We start from the raw sequence: 24,095 nt of genomic DNA on the forward strand, positions 1-24,095 counted from the left end.
TTGGTGGCTCAAACTCGCCCTTTGCCTCTAAACACGGCCATTCCCAATCATGAATTCCGTAATCGTGATAAAAGTTGAGCAACGTTGCCTCGCAATCCGATTGGTCATGATGGAGCAACGTATCAGAGATGAATTCCGGACCGATACTGAGTGCTGCTTCGGCAAAGCAGAATTCCAGCTCATTACGTAGTTCGAACTGCTCCGCTCCCATGAAGAATCCGTATGTGCGCTGATTGATCCAGCCTGAGCCGTGGTACCGCGCTGCCAGTGTCGAGTGATGAAGCACAAGGTAGATGGCAATCAACCCATCTCTTCGCAATGACTCAATGTAACACTGTCCATCATCTCCATGCTTTTCTAAAATCTCCCAGGTCAATCGTTTGCGCACACCTGCTTTACCAAAGGGGCAATAACTAACCGAGTAAAGATATCCTGTGTATCAGTAATAACCCTGTGTAGGCTAGAAACGCATTGTGTGGCATGATGGCGTTGAAATTATGATCTGAGCAGAGAGCGTCCATGACGTCGTCTATAATGTCGTAGTTTCGAACACACTCGGCCAGCCAGGCAAAACTGAAGTCGCCCTCACATGCAAAATCTCTTTCCGCGTGGCGAAGCTCGTTTTGCATAAAGTAGCGCGTAAGTGATTGTTCATACGTGCTGAACAGTGTATGGAGCCTTGGATGCGCATTGCGAAGAGCAGACATCAGGGTTCCATTGCCGAATGGAATGTGTTGAATTGTTTGTAGAACAATTTCTGGGGGTATCCGTGGCGAGACGAGGAAGTTTCGGTACATTGATGAGTCTGAAAAGAATGTCATGATGATGATGATGAAAAGTTCCAACCTGGGTAGTGTTATGACTGTGTGCGTTAGGGGGAAGAGGGACTGAGATTGGAATTAGGCTGGGGAGATGATGGCGGCCAAGTGCGCGACTGCACTCAATGTGTCGAGGGTAAGAGCGCTGTGGGTGCCAATGGCTTTTATACAGTCTTGAGACAGTGATTAGGGCAAAAACTCGATTGCTATATGAACCGTGACATGGCTATATATGGAGCTAGTGAAGACCGTGATGGATGAAGGACGGGTACCATGATGGCGGGCCGCCTTTCACCATAGCAGGCACCAGTCACAAGGACAAAAAGTGGCACGGCGCCCATCCATAATGATAATGTCCATCTTATATAGTCGTTTGTCGCACATTTGGCCATGGCTTTGACCCACAGTCTGCCTGTACCTGTGCTCAACGCGCTAGAGAAATTCAAGTAGTATTGGGTGCAGGCTAGTGAAAGATTATGGCACAATATCAGGGCCGATGTACAGAGCAGGTGGGGGAGAGGTATTAGTAGAAGATGAAGGAGGGTACTAGTGGGGCTCCCGCCAAACTCTCCCAGCACTCTACAACGCTTTACCCGGGTATCTTGTAAACTCCGCAAACGAGATGCTATTATATCCACATAGGCATGCCACTCCTACTAGACCAGATCGATGCCCTCCCTCTCTGCCGCCTGCAAAACAAAACTTCTTGTCTTTGCATCTGGCGCCAGATCCAGAGGGACATGGCCGTCATTGTCCTGTTTGTCGAACTCGGCACCCAGGGTCAAGAGTAGCAGTGCTGCATCTCCATGTCCCTCGCTCATAGCATGATGCAGCGGCGTCATGCCGTCGGTATCAGTAGCATTGAGGGGGCTTTTGGCGTCTATCAGTGCCTTCATCATGGGTACACTGCCCACTGCCGCGGCGCGATGTAGCGGCAGCTGCCCACGTTTGTCCTTGACTCGCGCCGACGCTGGGGGCTTTTGTGCCAGCAATGTACGGGCAATGTCGAGGTTGGCTTTCGAGGCGCAAAAGTGCAGAGCAGTCTGACCATTGTTGTTCTTCGCATTGACGTCGGCGTCCTTGGAGAGCAGCAGGTCTACGATTTGTTCGGCGTCTTTCCGTGAGCACGCCATCATCAAGGGAGTCCAGCCGGAACCATCCGTGGCGTCGGGATCGAATGATTTTGTCTGCACGAGGGACTGCACAATGGTGAGGTGGTTGTACGAGACGGCCCAGTGAATGGGGAGGCGGTCGTCTGGGTCGCGGAGGGATGCAAGCTTGGGGTTGGCGGCAAGCAGAGAGTCGACGCGGGATGCTGGCACTGGTTAGAAGACCGTGGCTCGCCTGAGCGGTTGGTTGTTGCGCAGACCTTGGCCTTCTCGACACGCCTCATGGATAGCGTACTTGGCTTTGTATTCCTCCATGGTGAGTTTCACCTGAGATGCTGCCGCGTGCGTGTTGGAGTACCGCCGCCAACATTGGTCCCGCCTCGACCGAGGCTTGAATAATACTGCCAGGCGGTGGGGTAAGTACTAGCGCCGGTGAGGTCATGCATATATCTCAGTAGTAGTTATGTATGTACTTACATTCATGTACATGTGTACGTATCCACACCATTTCATCCACAGGTTTCACCGTGTTGCCCATAACTACTTCTACTCATTTGCATGGCATTAAAACAAATACTTTGGATAAGGCGACGTTGAACACTAAATAAAGCGGTATTCTTACAGAATAGCCTCGCATCGACCGCCTCAAAGCTCGCTCTTCCAAGAGTGATCCTCCGGTATACCCATCTGCCTTTGCTGGAAATTCAGTATCCGCTGGAGAAATATGGGCTTGATGCTCAAGATGCCAATCAGACTTAGCACAATCATAAGCAAGACACCCAGGCCAACACCCAAAGCCACGGCATCCCCCTGCCTACTGACTTTCCTGAGCCACGCCTTTGTGTCTTCGACAGCAATGTTTTCATCGTATGCACGTCGTACGCTCATCAGCCCAGGAAGGCCATCCAGAGATCGATGGTTGAACTGCTTTTGGTAGTCACCCAGTTCTCGTTTCTCTATCATCTTGCGAGCCCAGCCTTCCATCGTGTCCCGGGGCTTGAAGCCGTGCCCATCATCCCTATCAGGCTCATGATCAGCAAAAGTAATAGCGTCGCCGACAGCATCCGTGCCATCAGTCTTTGCATTGGCGATTTGCGGCACTCCGAAACCACAGCTCGTCTGCACTGTTTGTATCTTAAGCACAATCACCGCTCTTACACCAGCGATATCGACATCATCTCCATTTTCTGTCGACATCTTTGCTCGGATTTGGCTAAAGTATTGATCCCACTTCTCCACCACTTTGCCCTTGCAGAACAGCCGCATAATCTGTGGTGAAGGACCAAACGAGGAAAACATGACCGTCACACGGCCATTTTCGTACACATGTGAAATGGTCTCGCAGCCACTGCCTGTAGCGTCGAGGTAGGCTATCGTGTTGGGTCCTAGAACGGCAAACGATTTCGATGGGTGTCCTTTGGGTGATATGTTGACGTGCTCACCAGCCCACGGCGCGCTGGCGACAAAGAAGAGAGGCTGTTTCGTGATGAAGTCGATATGTTCCTGCGTGAGGGAGGGATAGAATTTGACCATGGTGAGGGTGTCGAGTTATCAAAAGGCGGTCAGGGTTTTGGGTGAGGTGTCGCTGCTGTCCAAAGTGCGGTATTGCTGAGACTGTTGATGGAAAGTTGAATACTACTAGAGATTAAAGTGATGGGGAATGCCGACGCGTCCAGAGTACTTTGCCTGTAGACGGTCTTGTCGAAAAGGAACAATGAGGCAGTACAAGTCCGGCGATCAAAGTGACAACTGTCGATCAACAGAGGGCGGATAAGAAGTACCAGAAGCGTGAATCGTCTCGAGAGCCAATGGTCGATTGCGTTGTTCTCTTGCTGGGGTACGAGCTCCACGAGTCGGCGATTGTTCGTCAGGGATATTCGCTCAGGAAAGATTATAAGATGGTGAAATGCACGGTAGCGGCTCTATGCCTATTGCAGACTGGCCCAGGAACTAAGTCGTAGTGGGGGCGGGGCGGGGCGCGTCGTCGAGGAATCGCGAAGTTATCGTCGCAGGTTGCAACATCACACGTCTAGAACGTCGCCATCACACTCAACATGGTGCTCGCACTAGCATTGAAAGCAGAACTCAATGGGTAAACTTTCCACCCCGCTCATGGTTTGACAAAACACTCTACGTACTGAACTCACCCCAGGGTAACCGACCTCCGCCCCAACGACACCGAAGAAGCACCTTTCTTCTATACCTTCAAAGTTCAATGCACGTCATGTCGCGAGATCCACCCCAATTTCGTAACAGTCAACCGATTTGAGATGAACGAGCAAAGCGGCAGTAAAGGCGAGGCAAACTTCGTATGGAAATGCAAGAACTGCAAGGTTACTCCACTCACATACTGATTCTATTATACCGCACCGCTGATGCTTTCAACAGAGGGAGCACTCGGCCAACGTCAAAGCTGCGCCCGCATCGTATCCGCAAAGTGATCCGCCCAAGATGGTCAACATACTCGAGTTCGACTGCAGAGGGTTGGAGTTCACTGAATTCAAAGCTGAAGGCGAATTCCTTGCCACGGGTATTGAATCCGGCACCAAGTTTTCAGGCATAGAGCTACCTGATGGTGAATGGTACGATTACGATGAGAAAGCTGGTGAGGAGGTCAGCATCACAAATGTACAATGGGAGATTCGTCGTGCATGAAGATATCTTGTGTAAGCTGGTAAATTGGTAGAGCTCTACTCCAACCTATATCACAAGCTACCCGTCCCTACCCCTATCCAACTCCTAGAAACCAATAAATCTTCCTCCACCCGCACTTGGCGCACTATACCGGTCTATCAGCCTAATCACTAAATCTCTCATACGTACACTGTTCGAGAATCCACTGTTAGAAATATGAAAGACTGGAAAAACGACTCAATACACTCTCTGCGTAAAGGATGCATAGCAGAGTAATTTTACGAAATTCACTATCTGGATAGCCGCAGGTCATTCTAGTCTTTCAGATCCGCGGTGGCCTCTAGGAATCTCGAAAGACTTCTAGTCTAACCCTGTCTATTATCAGCGTCCGAGCCTATATCCTATTAATAAATAAGATATTAAAAAGGCTGAACACTAAACTACTTCTAAAGATAAGACTATAATATGTCTATGCGTTACCTATATTTAGGTGCGTAGTCTAGTATATTGTAAGGGGCTACGCCCATATATGTAGCCTGGCTAAGCCAAGCAAATCGAGTATATCTACACCACTACCTTGACTTCAAGACAAGCTTGAAGTCTTGTTACTGCCTTTTTGGTAAAATGGTCGACGTAAGAGCCCGCCCATTACAATAGTATTAAAGATACCCTAGGCAGTAGTATAATTAGAATCTATAGCTATGATACCACTTACTAGCTATAGATATAAAGCGTTATAGATAGCAGATATACTAAAGATAATTACTCTAGGTTAAGCTAGAACCTTAAGCGCTCCTAGGCTTAGAAGAGTATTTTTATAAGAGCGATAGTGCTTAATTACTGCGAAAGACCGAAAACTAGTTATATAGATAAAGTTACACAGACCTGCGAAAGCTGCACTAAGGTTGTAGGCTAGTTGAATTCCTGCCTACATGTTAACTGACGTGGAAAGATAGCTTGGCATGATAATTACCATAAACGTATGCACCATCGAGCGAAGGGCCAAGAAGGCAGCAGCGCTGAAAGACGCAACTGTCGAATCAGACATGCCCGATCAAACTACGTTCAAGGATCCTGGGCCGAGCATGCAGCTTGCATAGCGGGCCAATGCTTTTGGTTGTTGTTGCAACCAGTCTCGTTTGTTCATGCGCATACGCGGCGTGGTACAAATGTACGTGTTTCTCTCTTAGCCAACGGAAATTCCTGGTTCATATACGAGTGCGAAATTTAAGACGGGCGCCTTTGACAACTAGCCATCCGGATTGAAAAACCTTCCTGTCTCCAAAACTATCGCATTGCTACCTCAACTATAACCCACCTTCCGCAGCAATGGATGTTCGCAGAGATCTCGATGAGTACACACAAACCATGCAACAGCAAAAGCGTTTCCTACAAGATGCCAAGAAGAAACAGGGCCAGCGCCCCCGCGATCGCAAGGGCAGGGACATCATGTTGTTCGAGTTCATGATGGTGTCGGCGGCCAACATACAACGCGCTGGAAGCGAAGACACGCAAATGATACATTCATCATTTGTTCCACCAGCATATCCGCCTTGTACCACATCTCTCGACGCCTTGAAATCCATCGCGATTGAAGATCTCAGGCTCGAGACGCATCATCGTGGCTACTATCTCATATTGCGAGCCATCACACCCCCTAACCGTATGACTGCGATTCTTGTTTTGGTTGAAGACGAACACGGGGACGTTACGATGTTGCAAATGTACCAGCAGGAAGATGAGGCCAGTCGTCCAGCATCTACTGTTGTTGACAAAGGTTCAATTCTTCTGATCAAGGAGCCGTTCTTCAAAGTTACGGCGTCTGGAGACTACAGTTTACGAGTGGATCATCTTTCTGATATTATTTTCCTTGGCAACGACGATTCCAGGGTACCACCATCATGGCGACGGAGACTGTTCGAGCTGGGAAGATCCGCGGACTCTTTAAAGCTTGAAGGGAATGGATTTGTAGGGAAAGGAGAGTATTGGAGGGCTATCGACAAGTGAGCAAGCTGTCTGATGAGAAAGCAATCGTGCTAACATATGGAGCAGGTACTCAGATGCTTTAGCGCACTCCGCAACACCCGACGAGATCAAAGTGATCAAACGAAACAGATCTTTAGCCTACCTGAAGACCAGGCAATATGACGCCGCGTTGTCTGACACTGGCTTCCCAGACTTTGGTGTGGAAGCCTCGGAGAAAGCGCTGTTTCGCGCAGCGGAAGCTCTATACCATCTCACTCGTTACGAAGAATGTTGCAACATACTCGAAAAACTCTGCAAAATCTTTCCGAACAACGAACAAGCAGTCGCTGCACATACCCGTGCACGCCATCGATTCTGTGAGAGCAGCATCGGAGAGTTTGACTTCAAGCTTCTCCAAACTGAAGCAAGGAAGCGTATTCCCCCACATCTGGACCACGGCACTTATATTGGACCAGTAACTGTTCAGAAAGCTAAAGGAAAAGGTCGCGGCTTATTTACAACCGCGTCTATGAAAGCAGGGGATCTGGTGCTGTGTGAGAAAGCTTTCTGCCATGCTCACGTCGACGACTCGGGAGAAAGCAATGCAAAGATGACTCTTTTGATGAACGTGGAGACAGACACAGCCTTCATGGGTGGTCAAGCACATCTCATCCAGTTGATCACGCAGAAGCTGTACAAAAACCCTTCTATGGCTGCGGCTTTCACTGAACTGCATCATGGCGATTACAAGACGGTCGACAAGATGTCTGTTGATGGACAACCGGTAGTAGACACGTGAGTGGCACTTGTAATGATGAACCAGCCGACTTGATAAACTAATTTTATACCCTTCAGCTTTCTCGTTGAACGAACAATGGCCCTCAATGTCTTCGGCTGTCCTGTTACATCCCTGAAAAGCCACAACGATGTCATGTCCAACAAGGTCTCGAAGAGAGATGGCACATTCCATTCGTGTGGCATCTGGATCAAAGCCTCATATATCAATCATAGTTGCCTCGGCAATGTGCGCCGCTCTTTCATCGGAGATATGATGATAGTGCGCGCATGCAAGGACCTGGAAGCTGGTACTGAACTGGCTTTTCCTTATGTAGCTCCAGAGGGTGACTATACTCCCAAGGTTGAGCAAAAGTTCAAGAACTGGGGGTTCATTTGCAGGTGCGCGCTTTGCGAGGATATTAAAGCCACCAAGCCGTCGGAAGTGACAAAGAGAAGGAGCTTGCTGGGTCAGCTGGACCGTCTCTGCAAATCTGGCTTAATAGCGCATAATTTTCCGATCAAATTCGAACGCTTAATCATGGCGCTAAACGAGACATACAAGTTTCCGGCGGAAGAAGTTCCTCGACTTTTGCTGTGGGATCCACAGCTATTGCTGACGCGGATCTACATGGAAAAGCGTGATCTTACGAAGGGGTTAGAGTCGGTTGCAAAAACTCTCCATACTCTAGGCTTCATCGTCACTGGGCTTGATCAAACTCGTGCAGCTTTGGTTGTTAACAAATGGGGTCATATCGTGGACCATATAGTAGAGGTTTTTCTACATGGGCAGTCAGCCTTCGAGAAGTTGGGGATATGGGAGAAGTCAAAACAGGCCGAGCAATATGCAAAAGTTGCATATCGGATATTGGTTGGAGAAGAAGCGTCATTCAATCGGACATGTAACACAGCGTTGTGAATTCCAGGTCTCCGTAAAGAAGCCCCCATTCAAACGCCGACAGCTCGAACATCGTGGAGCGGGAGATGATGCAAATCATCGGGATGGGTGGGCGAGACATCTTGTTTAGCAAAACTATGCGGGCAATCTCTAGCACGACAATTGTCACCCTAATGCAACTATAGCAAGCTATCGACCTCGGAAGAAAAACTCTTGCGTGCATTGATCTCATGGAAGAAGCCTGGGAGAATGCGCTGTTGACATTAATTAAATGTAACTATATCAAGTGACTGCAGCTCAAACCCCGACACAGAAGTAAGTATCAGCCCACATGCTCCTACAGTCTGACCCAACAGCTGGGTTCCATTTCACAAAGTCAGCTAAGGTGATTTTGTTGTAGCTGGTAAGCTGACTGCACACCACGCCTTTGGCCGCGAAGTGGGACTTTTTACAGTTTACTACCATGTCCGGCTACGTAGGCTGCGGAGTCTAGATGCCGTTACCTACCGTCGTAGCCGTCGTGGGTTTCGTTGTGGTCGTGGTAGGCATTGTTGTAGTCGTTAATCGTCCTATAACGCCAACGCACACATTGACCTCGGCTTGCATACCGGAGCAGTCGCTGCAAACAGTAGGATCCCATTAAACGAAGTCATCACGGATAATCTTTTTAAAGCTAATTACCTAACTACAGCTCACGCCCTTAGTAGTGTAATGAGACTTATTGCAGTTGGTAATCATGACAGGCTGCGTGGGAAGAGGTGTCGAGACGCCGTTACCAGTCGTTGTAGGCTTAGTAGTGCTCGTAGCAGGATGTGTAGTAGGTGTCCCAGGAACGCCAATACAGTAGTAAGTGTCGGCCCAGAGACCACTGCAGTCATCACCAACAGCTGTGTTCCACGATACAAAGTTCTGGGCAGTGAAGGTGCCGTCTCTGCTTACAATTTTAGCGCAAGTATCATCTCTGATTGCAAAGTAGAAGGCGGTACAGTTCATAATTAAGCCCTCTTAGGTCGGCGACGGTTTTGGCGATTCTGTCGTAGTGGGATGCTGGGTCGATGATTGCAATGTGATGGTAGGTTTCGCTGTTAGCGTTCCAGGTATGTATATATAATTTCATTCTACGAAAAAAACCACAAATAGTGGGAGATACAACCGCTCTATCGAGATAACTATAACTTCATTTTTTCTACAATAATGGTCTCCGGCACACAGAAGTAGTCTATCAGTTATATTCATCTGGATCCCAAAATTTTCCAGGCCATGCATGAACGACAATCTGCTCAAACATAAACATGTCCATCCAGTTGTAAAAATCCAAAACAGCTGTCGTTGGGATAGTTGAACATCCAAAGTTTTGCTGTCGAGCAGACTCTGTATGCTTAGGTACAGCATTAACAGGATCGTACTTCGTGTCCACGACTTTTAATAAGCGGAGGGTTAGGGTCTCGCAGCACTTCAGTATCCGCTAATAAGAAGACACAGGTACCCCAGCTGTCACTCTGAATCCCCCTCATCGGCTGACCCCCACTTCCGTTTAGATAGACTTGCTGAACATCTTCCATTATCAATCTATCTAAAGTGGCAGGGAGTGAATGCGCGTCAAGTCGAAATTGATCTATCATTTTCGTGACATCATCAGGCTCATCTTCAGCCCCTTCTAGCTCGTGGAGACAGTTTTCCACGCCGTCGGTGATGTTTTCAAGCAGCTTTGACCACTTTTCGTTAGACCCACGACCATAATATGTTCTGTAAATCGTGTAGCCCCAATGGACCAAGAACTGTTTTGGTCCACTTCCGGTCCCACGATCTCACCCTCAGGCAACTCGTAGAGGTAGGTGAGGAATTCTGGGACACTGTTCATAACTGTGGGAAACCTAGAGATAGAGAGTGGCTTTTGCAAGTGTGTGCGTATAAGTGAGTGTTGGTAGGTGTGTTTAAGTTTTCAGAAAGGCCACAGAGGCGAAGGCGAAGGCAAATTGATCAAGAAAAGCGATCCTTTCTGCACATTAAGAGGAACCATGATAGAAGCCCGTACCGCTCCGTGCTAGTACCGAACTGCTTACTTCCGTGCCGGCTCGGTTAGAATTGTTAGTCGGATAAGGTGAAGAGCTAGTACCGGCATGCCCGCCATTGACTGCCGGTTAGCTGAAATGCAGAACACAAGCACGGCAGCTGGTGACGCTTGTAAGCACTTGCAGAGTACCAAGAACACGACAATGTATGGCGGAAATACGCAGGCTGAATGAATATTAATAAAATGATTGATGCGTCTCGTGGTTGTCTACCATTTATGACTGCTTAGCCCTTCAACAGCAAATAGTTGCTTAGCAATCCACAATGAGTCTCAGATGCGACCATTGCCATCATTTAGGGACTGGTGAGCTTCGTAGCATCATCCATGCGCATCACAGCAGCTTACTTCAACTCAAATCATGCGCGAAGTCTAAAGCATGCTGTCTGTGTGCACTCTTTTGGGAGTTTTTGAGGTACTCATGTCGCAAAGCTATTATTCAGGAATATCGAGACGGATGGTCCAGTGATGCCACCAATTTAGGAGACACTAAGATATTCCTACAAGGCTTTCTGACCGACACAGGTTTGGGAGCAAGTCCAAAATTCGTAGATATGATCAATGGAGCAACTATACAAGTATCCTTGAGCGAATTCGCATCTTCTCGTGTGCATGGGATAGTATCGGTCTATGCGAAACTAGGCAAGTCGATGTATATAGTTTCTTGACCAATAATTTGTTGAACATCAACGCACATCACAATCACCCAGAGTACCTCCTCAGATCTGCCACTTCGATGATTTTCATTCCTCGTGAACCGCACCCACATAGCTTGGGACTCGATTGAGCCGATCCACATCGCCTTCAAGCGCGGAGCTGACAATTAACATACAGACACGATCGCCGGTAAGTTCTTGACAGGGAGACTCATCATGAAGTCACACAATCCCGATCTACTGCGGATCAAATCTATGGAATGGCTCAAGCGATGCCAGTATTTCCACGAACACTCCCGTGGAACTCCCCTCAGCTCATGCCAACCCATGTCATCGATCTAGGAGACCCCAAAGCAGTGGCCCCGATACGGCTCAAGATTAGCAAAGGCTAACGAAACCGTTACCTGGCATTTTCATATTCATGGGGCTATAACCACCGTCACTCAGTTAAGCTCAAAAGAGAAAATCTAGAACCTTTACAAGAATGCATCCCCGAATGCTCCATGACGCAATGACATCAAGAAGCTCTCCAAATAATACGCGAGCTTGGATATCGCTATCTCTGGATCGATGCTTTGTGTATCATCCAAGGAGATAAGAAAGACTGGGCATCTGAAGCCCGCAAGATCGCCCAAGTTTACTCTAATGCTGAGCTTACGATTGTGGCAGGACGAAGTGAGGATAGTGCAAAAGGCTTCCTCCAGCTCATTGAAGAGCCACCGCCCAGCCCCAAGCTATACCATACAGTCGGCTCGAACATAAATTTGCCAGTTCCCAAGAGCTCGGGAACCGTTTCCTACCAATAAACAGATCGGCACGTCCCGGACCCGTCAATGAACGAGCCTGGTGCTTCCAAGAATCCGTCCTAAGCCGGTGCATGGTCATCTACAGCATGCAGCAGCTAAGCTTCAAGTGCCGCAAGATGTCTTGGTTTGAGGATGGATGCATCGTATTCTACGAGTGGGCCGATGGTAGACGATATGATCTTTCTACTTCACAAGCCGGCTAGGGCTTCACCTAGGACGAAATTCTTCACCACTGGTAGGAGCTCACGCAACAATACTCCTGTCACCGCGTGTATGACGCAACCGAAAACTTTGCGGCATTGGCTGGTATGGCATCAAGGTTCCATGACGCTTTGAGTTGTAGATACCTAGCGGGCTCATGGGAAGTGAATATGCAGCGCGCACTGCTATGGCGAAGTCGTCAGCTGTGGCTTGGGCAATTTGCGAACTAGAGTCTCGAAAAGCCGATTGCTGTCAATGGACCGCTCAAGGGTGATTATGTCGAACGCGCGACATCTTGGTCTTGTCTTGCACTCCTAGGTCCTATACTCCAGGTGAAGAAGGCGCTCAAAAAGAAAGAGCAGGTCGGAGGAGATGGGACGAGGATCTCGCTCAATTGTAGGCCTATAGCCACTAATAATGGACGGTGGAGTCCGGACGATTGGTGCCTTGAGGTCGTGGAATATCTCGATCATCAATTGCGCATACAAATACATGAGTGCATCCGCCAAGTGTGCTGCTCTGATGTGCATGTGCGCGACCTTCCAGCCAAACCAAAGTGGCACTACTCTTATTCCAAAATCAAGGAACATGCCGTGGCGTTTGAACCGACAAAAGGTACAAAGTCCCCGGAGATCGTGGCTGTAGGAATGTTTGATCTGGCGTGCAGAGAATATGAACCACTATGGTGTCTATGTATATCGGAACAAGAAGGTCTTTTTCTTCAAAAACATAGTAGTAACATCCAGAGGGCGGGTATATTTGTGGTTAAAATATGCTGCCTGTTTTTCTTTTATAGAGCGCGAGAACGTAACAATTTTATAATCTGTTCTACAAATATAATATCATAAAGAAACCTATTACACTATGTAACAAGGTCATACAACTACTACATATATCTATAAGAGAGATGTCCTTAGTAAAGCTAACCACCAAGCTTTGGATCATTCCCACTCTACTCAAGAATTGCTTTAAATTAAGATAGGTTTGTTAAGTTATTAACTAACTAACGTGTTTTACAAGCGAGCGGGCCATACAAGCGAGCGGGCCACCCCACCAACTTTGCGCACCTCTTTACGTGTACGGTTTTACCACAACTAAATAAAATTTATATATATTAAGATAGTGGATTAAACACTATCTAAAGCATCTTTCTTACATGTACGCGAATTATGGCCAGTCTCTCTACACCTGCTACACCGCGCTAGAGCCTGGCGGTTGACACCTGATCGCTCTCCTCCTTGACGCTCTTCATAAGCAATCTGCTGATCAGCCTCGCGCTGAGCGAGTAGATCTTCTCCAGCTCCCTTTGTTAGCACTCCTTGCTTCTGTATCCGCTTCTTCTTACGCTGTCTACGTTTTGTTGCGGCTTCGTTCGCCTTCTCAAGGCTGGCTATCCGATCGCGCATAAGCTCAGCCAAGAGCATCATTACCTCAGCCCCCTTCTTAAGCTGATTAATTGCCATAATAATCGAAGTTGGCGATGAGCCTTGATGCCGCTGAACGCGATCACGTATTAACGTGGATTGAGCTTCAAGCTCGCGTGTGTTGCTAGGCGTACGAGCCTGCCAGAGAACCTCTAGAATAGCTGGTGGAGTAGGCGTACGGAGCTTTATATCAAGCCTTGATAGAACAGCATCTGGCTGGAGAGGAACAAGGCCTGCACCGCGGAAGGCAGAGCAGATATTGGCTAGCGTGAAGGATCGATCGAACGCTACCTTGAACGCTGGCAGAAACTCGAGCTTGGTAATGTGGTTGATATGATAGCGGATTAGGCTCTCCACCTCGCGGCTATACGCGCGCTTTAACGGTGAGAAGCAGCCAACGTCAAGAGGCTGGAGTAGATGAGATGAGTGAGGCGGCATACAGAGCGTATATATGTTGTTCTCCTTGCAGAGCTCTTGGAACTTAAGTGACTGGTGGCTCTCATGGCCGTCAAGAATAAGCAGCCGACGTGCTCTAACAACCTTGCCATCTGTATGCTTAATAAAGTGCTTTAACCACTCAACTCCTAGCTTGTTAGTCGTCCAGCCGTTGTCGCTGACTGCGATGGCCCAGTCGCGTGGGATCTCTGCCTCCTCGTACCAGGCAGATAGGTGATACTTGCCAGTAAAGATTAGAAACGGTGGGATAGACTAGCCAGCTGCGTTGATCGCTGCGATCAGCGTCACCCACTCACGATTGCCTGGCTCAACTGCCTTTGGCCGGCACCTCCTCTCTGACGCTGTTACGACTAGCTGAGTCGTGATCTTGCCTATCATAAAGCCAGCTTCGTCGAAGTTATAGACGTCTTCATCGCAGATACCGTACTTGGCCTTTGTCTGCTCCACGAGCTCAAACCAGCCCTTAATTAGGACTAGATCTTCACATAGAGCCCTCTACCTATCGTACGCTCGATTGAAACGCGTCGTAAGACTGTCTGTACGCTTAATAAAGTTGCGCGGCCAGTAGACGCCAACCTGGCCAGCGCCGCGCGCAGCCAGTAGTCTGTCAGCCATGTCACGCACAGCTGCGTAGGTAGGCGAAAATCCACGTAGATCTAGATTAATTATATGATCAACTATCACCTCCTCTTCTAGCTTTGTAAGCTTCTTTGAGTTAGGCTGGCAATCGCGTCGGGTAAGTATGCCAGCGCGTCGACGCTGGAGTGTTGTTCGAGAGACTTCGTAGACTTTTGCTACATCTCTTTGAGACTTAATTTAATCTTGATTAATAGCTAAGATTGCTAGCTGTATATCAGATTCATGAGAGACGTTGCGGGCTTGATTTGATAGGGCCATAGTTGATTAGAGTTAGAGAGGTGCGCAAAGTTGGTGGGGTGGCCCGCTCGCTTGTATGGCCCGCTCGCTTGTAAAACACGTTAGTCAAATATCCTTTCATAGAATGTAAAATAGTTAGTTACTTAGTTATCTCAACTATGTTTATATTAATTCATATAATTGGATGTTTTACCATTATTCTGCTACTACTGCATATTACTAGAATAAAATACTCTATTTAGAATATTGATTTTACTTGATCCTCAAGTGGCTGCTGATTGGCTATTACATGTGCTATCTCTTCGACTCTCGCTAATACACGCAAGATATTGGCCCCAGCGACGCCTCTCACCTCGGTAACCGACACCCCTCGACGCAGCAGCTCCGCAACGAGCGCCGGATAGGTGCCGACATCTTCAAGCCCAACCGGGCCCTTATCGAAGCCCATTCCGTCGAAATCGGCGCCGATACCGACGTGCTCAAAGCCGATCAAATTGCCCAGGTAGATGATATGGTCGGCAACATCCTCGAGCGTTGCTTGGGCGTTGCAGGTGACAAAGCCGGGGAAGAAGTTGACCATGATGATGCCGCCGTTGGCCTTGAGTGCCCAAAGCTCTTCGTCGGCCACATTGCGTGGGTGTTCGCACAGTGCGCGCGCTGACGAGTGGGTGTACACGACGGGCGCCCGCGACACGTTGAAGGCGTCGCGTTGTGTCGCGACCGAGGTGTGCGACAGATCGACCATGAGGCCGATCCTGTTCATCTCCAGGACCACGTCACGTCCTGCCTCCGAGAGACCGCCGTTCAATGGCTCATGCGGACTGCAGCTATCGGCGTAGGCATTGTGGCAGCTATGTGTCAAGGTCACATAGCGAACACCCAGCTGGTAAACCAAACGCAAAAATGACGCGCTGTTAGCAACCTGGTGCAAGCCCTCAATACCCATGAGGCTGGAAATGCCGGTCCTCTTAGGATCCGCAAACTGCGCCCATACCTCTGAAGCCGACGCTGCGCGCTGCAGACGCTTCGGATAGGCATCGATAAGCCGATTGATCAAGTCGATTTGCTGAAGCGTTTGGTGCATTGCCTCGTAGAATGTCGCCTGGTCGCTGGCGTCGCCTCCATCACGAGGACACTCAACGTACGCACTCCAAAATTGAGCCCCCAAGCGACTCCGCTCCAATTTGGGAAAGTCGACTTGTCCGACCAGATCTATCGCGTCGCTAAAGTTGGATCCATATATGTGATTGTAGTAGAATGCTCGTATAAAGATAGGAAAATCGTTGTGTCCGTCTAAGGCTGGTCAGCTGCAAGACGACATGCAGAAAAGTTGTGCTACTCACCAATCAACGGTACATGTCCAAGTACTTGTCCTAAAGGATCGACAGTGCGCGAAATCCAAGTCCTCACAGCTGCAAAACCAGCGAGGAGAAGGATGGAGAAGGCTTTCAGTTTCCATGAAGTGCGCGTCGACCTTTTCTTGTCCAACACAACGGATGGCACAGACTGTTGGGTTTTCTCCACACTGTCCATATTGATATCACTACCGGACTAGATGCGATTTAGAGTGTCGATCTTGACATTTTAATACAGCTCTGACCATCCCCCTGCTTGCATCACCGCCTCGGTTGCCGAACTTTGCAGAGATACTTGAAGAAGGCACATCCATTGGGGTGCTCATGTTCATTACAGATGCTGCGATGAAGAAAACAATAGATTGATTCAGTCTTTGAGAGTCATATCTAATCTTAATAGGCAGTTCCTGGCCTCATGTGCACGGGATGCCTGCTGAAGCAACATTCCTCCGCCTAATTTGAATCTTGGCGTCCATGTTGGGTCCGTTCTGTACTTCTATGCACATGTTTGGAGGACGTGTCTTTACTGTACCCTCCCATTTAATGTCGTACTCATGAAGAAGCTTGGCAAAGATGATTTTCACTAATCTAATCGTATAAAATCGCCCAGGACAGACATGCCTGCCATAGCCAAATCTACTACACGTCAATACTATTCTTCATATTCGTACATATTTCAGCCATTCCAAGGACTTACGTGAGAAATGTTTTGTCAACTGTGGACGCATTGACTTCTTTCTCATTGGCTTGAGTAGCGAACCTGAAACCTCGGAAGGTGAGGGGATCTTGGTAGTTTTCGGGATCACATTGTATCGCTTGAATAGGGAAAGCGAAGCGCGATCCCACAGGAAGCGTGTAACCGTCGGAGAAAGTGAATGGCTTCTTCATAACAGCTCGTGTTACTGAGACTGAGGGAAAGTTAGCCTGGGAAATGCGAGTTAACAGACGCGCTTACCAACACCAGTAGGATATAAACGCATCGTTTCGCGTACAAAGCTTTCCATGAGTGGTGTCCGCGATGTAAAACTTGTCGTAAATCCGCCAGTTTCTTCAAGCGCGCGAGTTATCTCTGCCCTTAATGGCTCGAGGTATTCCGGGCTCATTAAGATCTGGTAGATCATCTGCACAACGAGACCACCAGGAGCACTGCTCCCTGCGAACATAAGGTGCATCAACTGTTTCGCCATCCGGTCTGGGTTGGATTCTATTTTATCATCTTTCGCGAGATCAAGCACCCATTTAATTGCGTTGTTGCAGTTATTGGACTGGCTACACACCTTTTCGATTTGGCGGATCAGGTGCTTCGTACAGCGCGAGAGGTGCACTCGATGCTGCGTGGCTGCCAGCCATGCCACTAGGTTTCTGAATGGTCCTAGTGCGATACCATTAATCATAATGGCGCTAACAAAGAGAGACCGGTTAAATAGTTGTGACTCTTGGATAAAGTCTTTGTCGCGCGCAAGTTCTTTGCCTAGCAAGATACGAGATGTAATGCGATGCGCCATCTCCGTGAACACGGGGAAAACTTGGATCGTCTTCCATTCGCTCCCGATACCTAATTCTGCTTCGAGAACGTACTCGCATTCTTCCCTCATGGTTTCAACTAGCGACGCTACAGGCTGATTAGACAAAGGAAGCACATGATGGTGTCGATGCTAACATACGCAGCTGGGGGTTGAGATGCTGTTTGACAGCATCGGGCATGATCTTCGATGCGTAGACATCTCCAGCGGAAACATGAACATTGAAAGCCTCGCTAAAACAATGCGCAAAACTAAGGTTGTCTTCATCTGCTTTGCGTACATCATCAAGATATTTAGGGGGCATCAAAAGGTAATCCCGTCCAAAGACCTTGGCGATGAATGGCTTTCCCAGCGATTTGTGAAACTGTTTCCCAATCAGTTCTAGAAACAATGACCAATCAGGGCTTACTCACCCTTCGGTATCCACGTCTAGCCCATTTATCCATCTCGAATCGCATCGGTATTTGGCCTGGAATTAGTGACCACCATCTTGGTTTTCCAAAACTCGCAGCACTGTAAGGTGTTCTGCGGGACAACAGAAAGGCAGCGACGAGGATGGGCAGTGTAATTGGCAAGATCCAAGACACAGAATGGTGCAATTCGGTTTCAATCTCGACCAGCGTTGACGAATTTTCCATGGAGTCCATTTTGATGTCCAATAATCGTGACGATTGGCATCGGGTGCTTACTGAAATAGTCGTAGAGTAGGTACCTGAGTCGGTGACCGACCAATTTTGAATCTCGTGTTTCATGCACGATCGCAGGAATTTCTAGGGGATGACCGTTTTTTTTGGTGGATACCCTTTTTCAATGAATCGTTTCTACTCTTTTCATCATCTAGTGAAGAGATATCACACTCACAACGATGGAAACGCACGACATGCTCCTCAAGCCCACCAGTGGTACCTCAACACCACACCTTCTCCTTGTTTTCGCGCAGATCTTCTTCCTATCTTCCTCTCCCTTCCCCCTGCGCAGGCCTCTAGCTATAACAACGCTTACCGGACTTGCAATCTGGGCACAGTTAAGCCCATGGACACACAATCCTGGCACCGCTAACTTCGCCGCTCTTGCCTGGCCACACTGGCTTGCCACCATTGAGAAATTTCTCAATCACACGCCGAATCCAGAATCCGCTCTTTGGCCTGTGGACAAACAGCCCGGTGTTGCATTGACATGGCCGGCTTTTGGATGGCGCAAGCTCAAATGGTCTGTCTCGCTGATTCTCAATCTGCGAGGTATCAGGTACAACTTTCAGGTCAAAAATGTGCCCAAGACGAGGTTTTGGTCGAGTGAGCGGACCGGCACGTTGAGGTTTTTGACCTGGCAAGTCGTCGAGCTGGCGTTGTTCATGCTCATGGGAGATCTGGTAGCCCAGTTGAGTATTAGACTATTTTTTCCAACACCTGGTTTGGACAGTATGACGCTTACGATACGTGATGCAAATTGGACGGCGAGCTTTGGGAAGGCTTTGGTTTTTGGTGCTGGCCCCTATTTCTTTATCAATATGCAGTATATCTTGGCTTCTATTGTATGTGTTGGATTGGGCATCAATAGGCCAGAGGTAAGTAATCACCTTCTTCTGTCAATCATTTTGATCTAGGACTTGGTCTCATCACCTGAGTCCGTAGGATTGGCCACCTCTTTTTGGCCGTCTAGCAGAAGCTACGACTGTCCGTTCATTCTGGGGAAAGTTCTGGCACCAAATGATTCGCAAGGTGAGCTAGCTCCTTTCAACAAAACTCTACCATGGGATCATGACTGACATTGCGTCAAAGCCGCTCTCAGGTCTCACAGGCTCCTTAGTTGATGCTCTTGGCATAACCCGCGGAACAAATGCCTCCTCATACACCCAACTATGGATCTCCTTCGCTGTTTCCGGCTTCATGCATGCGGCTTCAATGACGCTGATGCCGTGTCCCGCAAATATTCCCGAATGGCATCGCTGGAGAGGTCTGCTGCTGTATTTTCTATGGCAAGCTGCGGCTATCACTATTGAGGATTTTGTCATCTTCACGGGCCAAAAGTTACTGGGCGGCATACAAACAAGAAAAAAGTGGGTGCATTGTTTGGGATACTTATGGGTTACCTGGTCGTTCTGGACATCATTGGCATGGGCAGCGGATGTATTGTTGAAATTGAGAATGGGAGAGACCTCACCATTCCCTGGCACTTTATGGGGTCCATTTCTAGATCAAATCCTGGCTTAGTGAGTTTTTTCTGAACGAAAGTATGTAGCCACCAATCAAACTCCAAGTCTCGCAAGTGCTTTTGTATGCACGATAATGGGGTGAAAGTTGTTGAGTTGCCTTCGTGCGATATTCTGTTACTACTTAGTACTGCATGGAGATGCATGAGAATCTTAGTAATCTTATTTATCTTCAACTCCTTGTCTTGCAAACCTACATAAAGCTAGTTCGTATCTATTTCTGCTTGATTTCCTTCTTACAAAGTTATTACTCTTAATAGTCGTACGTTGCACCTTTGAACATGTAAGCAGTGCCCAGAAAGAAAACTCTACATCATAAAAGTGAAGCATATCTTTCTAGATCTACTAATTGGCATTGCGCTCTTCTCGTCTGGGGAATAAGGAAAAATCGGCTTTGTACCGGTCGTCAAATATAAACAAAACTGCAGTCAAGTTGAAACAGTAAAGACATGCAAACTATTAGGAGCAAAAGAAATTGATTCGGCATCCAGCGCCACAACACATCAAGCAAGATATTGGAGTATTTATATAAAAATACACCCGCATACATCTATTCGTAATAGCAGCATGGTATAGCAGGTGTAAATTGCTTCAATTAAATTTGATCACCGTCGTCAAATTGGTCTGTAACGATCGCAAAGAGGTTTTGTATTTTATTGCCATACTTCCGTTTATCCTGTCTCAGCTTAGGTCACATTGTTGAAAGGACGACTCTTCGAAAGCTTATACACCCTGGAGAACATGCAAGGAAGCAAGTGCACAATCTCAATGTCCACCAAAAACCAAACACCTTACCTCAATGCTCTCTCTCCTGGGTGCATCTGGCTTCGTCTCCGGATGCTCAAACGCACAGTGCGGGCAAACTGTACATCCAGACAGTCAGCATTCCCGTTTCTTTGAACTGCGAAAGATTTCATCACTGTCGTGTAAAGAATGACTTACGTTTTGCAGGTACATCAGGCGAGTTGTCGTATATCTTGATAAGTAGCGCTTCGTCGGGTCGTTGACCACCGAGGTAATACCACTTCTGGCCTGAGCCGTGGCTGATGTTGTATGTGGAGCCAAGTTCTTCCCACTGGTTCTTCCACAGGTCGGTAGCATGCAGGTTTTCTTCGCGCAAGGACTTGCCGTCCATAGTTGCGAGGGGCCAGTCTTGGACGGGGCCGTTGATCGGTCGCCAGACGCTGATCATATGTGTCAGTGTTGATGCCTTTTTTCGTTTGGCCCGTATGAGCCGTTGCATAACTCCATGTACTCACTTAATTATTCGAAAGCGTCCCTTGAGCAGCTCCTCTGCTTCCTCGCCGGCGTATTGACGCGCTCGGCGGATGGCACCTTTTGGCGTTCTACAATTGTGTTAATCTTCTTGAACCACTATGTAAAAATATTTTGGGCATACTGATCGACGTGGACCTGTTGTTGTGTTAATGAGATTTCTTCTTATCGTGTGCGGACTTGTGACGTGCCGTTCGCCCTGGCTGTTGCTTTCCTGGGCTACCGAAAAAGCCTTCCTTTGGATCGCGTTTACGGATCGAATGGTTGAATATGATGACTTTATCCGCCCCTGTTTTGCGCTTTACCAATGCTTCAACTGCCGGATAATATTCTTTCTCGATCTTCTCGGTGTTGATGTCGCGGATTGCTTGCAATAATTCTTGTCGTCCTCCATCACTGTCATCCACAAACGCGAAAGCGTGATCATTTAGGGTGAAACTTTCTTTGGCTGATCGACAGTCCTCTACGCTGACCTTGTACGGGATCCAGTCGTAGTTTTTAACCTCAAAACCGGGATCGGGATTTGTGCGGTAATATGGTGCTTCTATCTTATCTTGCCATGGCTCTATGTAGAGCATTTCTGTATCGTACTTGGGGAGTGCAGACATTTTCTTCAGCATGAATCTATATCTAGTCAGCCTTGAGTGGAAGATACCGTAGAATGTTGGTCTACCTTGGGTCCTCTGCAACCTGCATATAAACGATCTACATAGGTCGGTGTCCGTGCAGGTTGAATTGGCGGGTAACAGATCGTTCCTTTCTGCTTAGGTCTGTTTCATTAGAGCATGCTTTTGAAGTTCAAGTGCTCCCACAGGTTTTAGATAACTGTTGCAGGGTTTTAATTTTCATCCGGGGTATTGATGCATTTCCAGCGTGTAATGTAACGGAATTGAGACCTGCAGATTTTTGGCGGTCCTCTACTCGGTACCCGATCTAATATGCGCCAACATGATTAGGGTCCTAAATATAACGTAGCCTGCACTTGGTAGCATGCAAAAGAATCTGATCATTCTAGTGCAGGCGGTGCATGTGCAGACGGAGAGACACAATGGGGACTTTTTCATTGTCTGAGAACAACACGCAGACAGACTCTCTCTCTCTTTTGAACCTGTTTTCGAACGCCAAATCGGTTGGAAAACCCGAGGTGTGGCGTCCTTACATGATCGTACTGGTCGCAATAACAGTCTTTGTCATTGGACTGGGACCTTTCTACGACTTCATTGAACGACGGGGCAACAAGCATGTAGTTCTCGGAGACTGCGGATGGTGGCTGAGAAGAACCATGATGACCAAGTTCAATCTGGATCCGAACAACGTTGTTTTTGACGGTTACAAAAGAGTAAGCAAAACCTGAATCTGATGATCTTCGAGAGCGCTTTCTCTAGTCAAAAAGAATCCAATAGGAAGAGCAGGCTGAAGTTTTTGTACTTCACTAATGATTCATATAGTACACCAAGCAAGATAAGATCTGGGCAACATGGATCAACGATGAGCTGATCCATATCCTTCCACCAAAGTTTTTCGATGATGTTAAGAATCAACCGCTACAGAAATTGTCTTTTCTGAAAGTAGTTGATGAGCATTTCATGTGGAATCTGCATGTCGGCGATATGGTATGCCAACGAGATTACGTTAAAGCAGTCAAGTCGCAACTGAACTTCAGTCTTCGTAAGATGTCCACGAACCCAGATCGTGAGTGGGGAAACAATGCTAACATTTTCCCTGATAGCGAGTATGACCAATTATATTGCAGACCAAACTGATATCGCCATTGCCGAGCGCATCGCACCGCCCGCGAACACTCGAGGCTGGAGAACCGTCATGCTTTGGGATGCAACTCTCGACATCATCCACCGGGTGACTGCTGCCGTAATGGTTGGGCCTGATCTCGCTGCTACCCCCGAATACATTTACCATGCGCGTGGCTACACCGAGGAAGTGACATCATGGAACGCACCTCTTTTCGCCATGCCTGCTTTTCTCCGGGTGCCATTCTTCTGGCTGTCCAAAGGAGGCCGTCAGATCCGCTACCACCAGCGTGAGGTACAAAAGTTCGTTTACCCTGAGTTGCGCAAGCGACAGGCAGCTGAACACTCGAGCGAGAACTTTGCGATGTTGGATGGGCTACTCAAGAGCGCTAAAGATAACACTGAGGCCTCATACGCTCGAATCGTCAACCAGGAATTGTTCCTCACATTTGCAGCCGCAGGTCTGTTCTCCGTGGTTGTATGTCAGCTTATCCTCTCTGCTCTCGGACATCCAGAGTATCTTGAGCCGCTCAGGGAGGAGATTGGAAATGCAGTTCGCGAATGCGGAGGTTGGAACAAAGACGCTTGTTCGAGAATGCCGAAATTAGACAGTTTCTTGCGAGAGACTTTGAGGTTGAGTCCTCCTACAGCGCGTAAGTTGATCCCTAGGTGCCTAAAGTTGGATAATGAGATTTGGTTGACCATGTTCCAAAGTTACGCTACAACGAAAGGTTGATGTGGACATTCCCCTGTCCAATGGCGAAGTGATCAAAGCTGGTACGCTTATCGGGTTTCCCACTCTGGCTATCCAACGAGATGAAGAGTACTACGAACGCCCACTGGAATTTGATGGATACCGTTTCTACGATGCCGACACAAACACTGCGAAGGTCAAATCGGTCACACAAAGCCGCACTTATCTACCGTAAGCCCACGTCATGCAGTGCTCGCTGTACGCTTTAAGACTAAATGGATATATGCAGATTTGGCTACGGCACTCAAACGTGCCCCGGAAGGTTTTTGGCAACCGAAACATCGAAGATAGTCTTTGCAAAGTTCTTAGTTGACTACGAGATGCGCTTTACACCTAAGCGCATCGGAAAGCCTGTAGACTGGCCGATTGGAGGGCAGATTATGCCTAGCATCGACGCATATGTGTCATTTAGGTTGCGAAAACGGTAATTTGGCATCACTGCACTTGGCCAAGACCGTGACGGCTTCGGCATCGAGAGATTGTAACTAGTCTTGGGTATTAAAATTGTAGTTGTGATATCTTCATTGCCGAAGGTCGGAAACC

General features: G+C 48.0%; 12 protein-coding genes across 12 annotated transcripts; 5 read left to right on the plus strand and 7 right to left on the minus strand.

The window, feature by feature from the left end:
• Nucleotides 1-2,370: 2,370 nt before the first annotated feature.
• Nucleotides 2,371-3,800, minus strand: COCSADRAFT_41894 (uncharacterized protein). The gene has a single exon (XM_007707614.1). The coding sequence runs from the start codon at nt 3,458-3,460 to the stop codon at nt 2,573-2,575; it is 888 nt and encodes a 295-aa protein (XP_007705804.1). The 5' UTR covers nt 3,461-3,800; the 3' UTR covers nt 2,371-2,572.
• Nucleotides 3,801-3,877: 77 nt separating this feature from the next.
• Nucleotides 3,878-4,835, plus strand: COCSADRAFT_41896 (uncharacterized protein). The gene is made up of 3 exons (XM_007707615.1): nt 3,878-4,019; nt 4,080-4,260; nt 4,316-4,835. The coding sequence occupies exons 1-3, from the start codon at nt 3,982-3,984 to the stop codon at nt 4,580-4,582; spliced, it is 486 nt and encodes a 161-aa protein (XP_007705805.1). The 5' UTR covers nt 3,878-3,981; the 3' UTR covers nt 4,583-4,835.
• A 1,055-nt stretch (nt 4,836-5,890) lies between these two features.
• Nucleotides 5,891-8,388, plus strand: COCSADRAFT_350740 (uncharacterized protein; the record flags this gene model as incomplete). The annotated part of the gene is made up of 3 exons (XM_007707662.1): nt 5,891-6,564; nt 6,614-7,321; nt 7,382-8,388. 3 exons carry the CDS (start codon nt 5,891-5,893, stop codon nt 8,217-8,219), a joined length of 2,220 nt encoding a protein of 739 aa, XP_007705852.1. The 3' UTR covers nt 8,220-8,388.
• Nucleotides 8,389-8,495: 107 nt separating this feature from the next.
• Nucleotides 8,496-9,191, minus strand: COCSADRAFT_103853 (carbohydrate-binding module family 50 protein; the record flags this gene model as incomplete). The annotated part of the gene is made up of 2 exons (XM_007707663.1): nt 8,496-8,669; nt 8,940-9,191. The coding sequence occupies 2 exons, from the start codon at nt 9,189-9,191 to the stop codon at nt 8,496-8,498; spliced, it is 426 nt and encodes a 141-aa protein (XP_007705853.1).
• Nucleotides 9,192-9,420: 229 nt separating this feature from the next.
• Nucleotides 9,421-9,967, minus strand: COCSADRAFT_103851 (uncharacterized protein; the record flags this gene model as incomplete). Its single annotated transcript, XM_007707664.1, has 2 exons — nt 9,421-9,521; nt 9,619-9,967. Coding segments are annotated over 2 exons (450 nt in total), but the record flags the coding sequence as incomplete, so codon positions are not given.
• Nucleotides 9,968-11,443: 1,476 nt separating this feature from the next.
• COCSADRAFT_42334 (uncharacterized protein) lies at nt 11,444-11,620 on the plus strand (the record flags this gene model as incomplete). The annotated part of the gene is made up of 1 exon (XM_007707631.1): nt 11,444-11,620. A coding segment is annotated over one exon (177 nt), but the record flags the coding sequence as incomplete, so codon positions are not given.
• Nucleotides 11,621-13,059: 1,439 nt separating this feature from the next.
• COCSADRAFT_103755 (uncharacterized protein) lies at nt 13,060-13,356 on the minus strand (the record flags this gene model as incomplete). The annotated part of the gene is made up of 1 exon (XM_007707665.1): nt 13,060-13,356. One exon carries the CDS (start codon nt 13,354-13,356, stop codon nt 13,060-13,062), a length of 297 nt encoding a protein of 98 aa, XP_007705855.1.
• Nucleotides 13,357-14,870: 1,514 nt separating this feature from the next.
• COCSADRAFT_350759 (uncharacterized protein) lies at nt 14,871-16,221 on the minus strand (the record flags this gene model as incomplete). The annotated part of the gene is made up of 2 exons (XM_007707666.1): nt 14,871-15,987; nt 16,032-16,221. 2 exons carry the CDS (start codon nt 16,219-16,221, stop codon nt 14,927-14,929), a joined length of 1,251 nt encoding a protein of 416 aa, XP_007705856.1. The 3' UTR covers nt 14,871-14,926.
• Nucleotides 16,222-16,456: 235 nt separating this feature from the next.
• COCSADRAFT_154619 (uncharacterized protein) lies at nt 16,457-18,204 on the minus strand (the record flags this gene model as incomplete). The annotated part of the gene is made up of 5 exons (XM_007707667.1): nt 16,457-16,679; nt 16,741-16,951; nt 16,999-17,655; nt 17,708-17,930; nt 17,980-18,204. 5 exons carry the CDS (start codon nt 18,202-18,204, stop codon nt 16,457-16,459), a joined length of 1,539 nt encoding a protein of 512 aa, XP_007705857.1.
• Nucleotides 18,205-18,446: 242 nt separating this feature from the next.
• Nucleotides 18,447-19,776, plus strand: COCSADRAFT_176603 (uncharacterized protein; the record flags this gene model as incomplete). The annotated part of the gene is made up of 3 exons (XM_007707668.1): nt 18,447-19,130; nt 19,198-19,284; nt 19,345-19,776. The coding sequence occupies 3 exons, from the start codon at nt 18,447-18,449 to the stop codon at nt 19,774-19,776; spliced, it is 1,203 nt and encodes a 400-aa protein (XP_007705858.1).
• Nucleotides 19,777-20,540: 764 nt separating this feature from the next.
• COCSADRAFT_103874 (uncharacterized protein) lies at nt 20,541-21,658 on the minus strand (the record flags this gene model as incomplete). Its single annotated transcript, XM_007707669.1, has 4 exons — nt 20,541-20,638; nt 20,718-20,959; nt 21,035-21,121; nt 21,231-21,658. The coding sequence occupies 4 exons, from the start codon at nt 21,656-21,658 to the stop codon at nt 20,541-20,543; spliced, it is 855 nt and encodes a 284-aa protein (XP_007705859.1).
• A 1,504-nt stretch (nt 21,659-23,162) lies between these two features.
• On the plus strand, nt 23,163-23,980 carry COCSADRAFT_103986 (uncharacterized protein; the record flags this gene model as incomplete). Its single annotated transcript, XM_007707670.1, has 3 exons — nt 23,163-23,451; nt 23,513-23,723; nt 23,782-23,980. The coding sequence occupies 3 exons, from the start codon at nt 23,163-23,165 to the stop codon at nt 23,978-23,980; spliced, it is 699 nt and encodes a 232-aa protein (XP_007705860.1).
• Between the last annotated feature and the right edge of the window lie 115 nt (nt 23,981-24,095).

This window comes from Bipolaris sorokiniana (genome assembly GCF_000338995.1).
Source record: "Bipolaris sorokiniana ND90Pr unplaced genomic scaffold COCSAscaffold_20, whole genome shotgun sequence".
NCBI classification, from domain to species: Eukaryota; Fungi; Ascomycota; class Dothideomycetes; order Pleosporales; family Pleosporaceae; genus Bipolaris; species Bipolaris sorokiniana.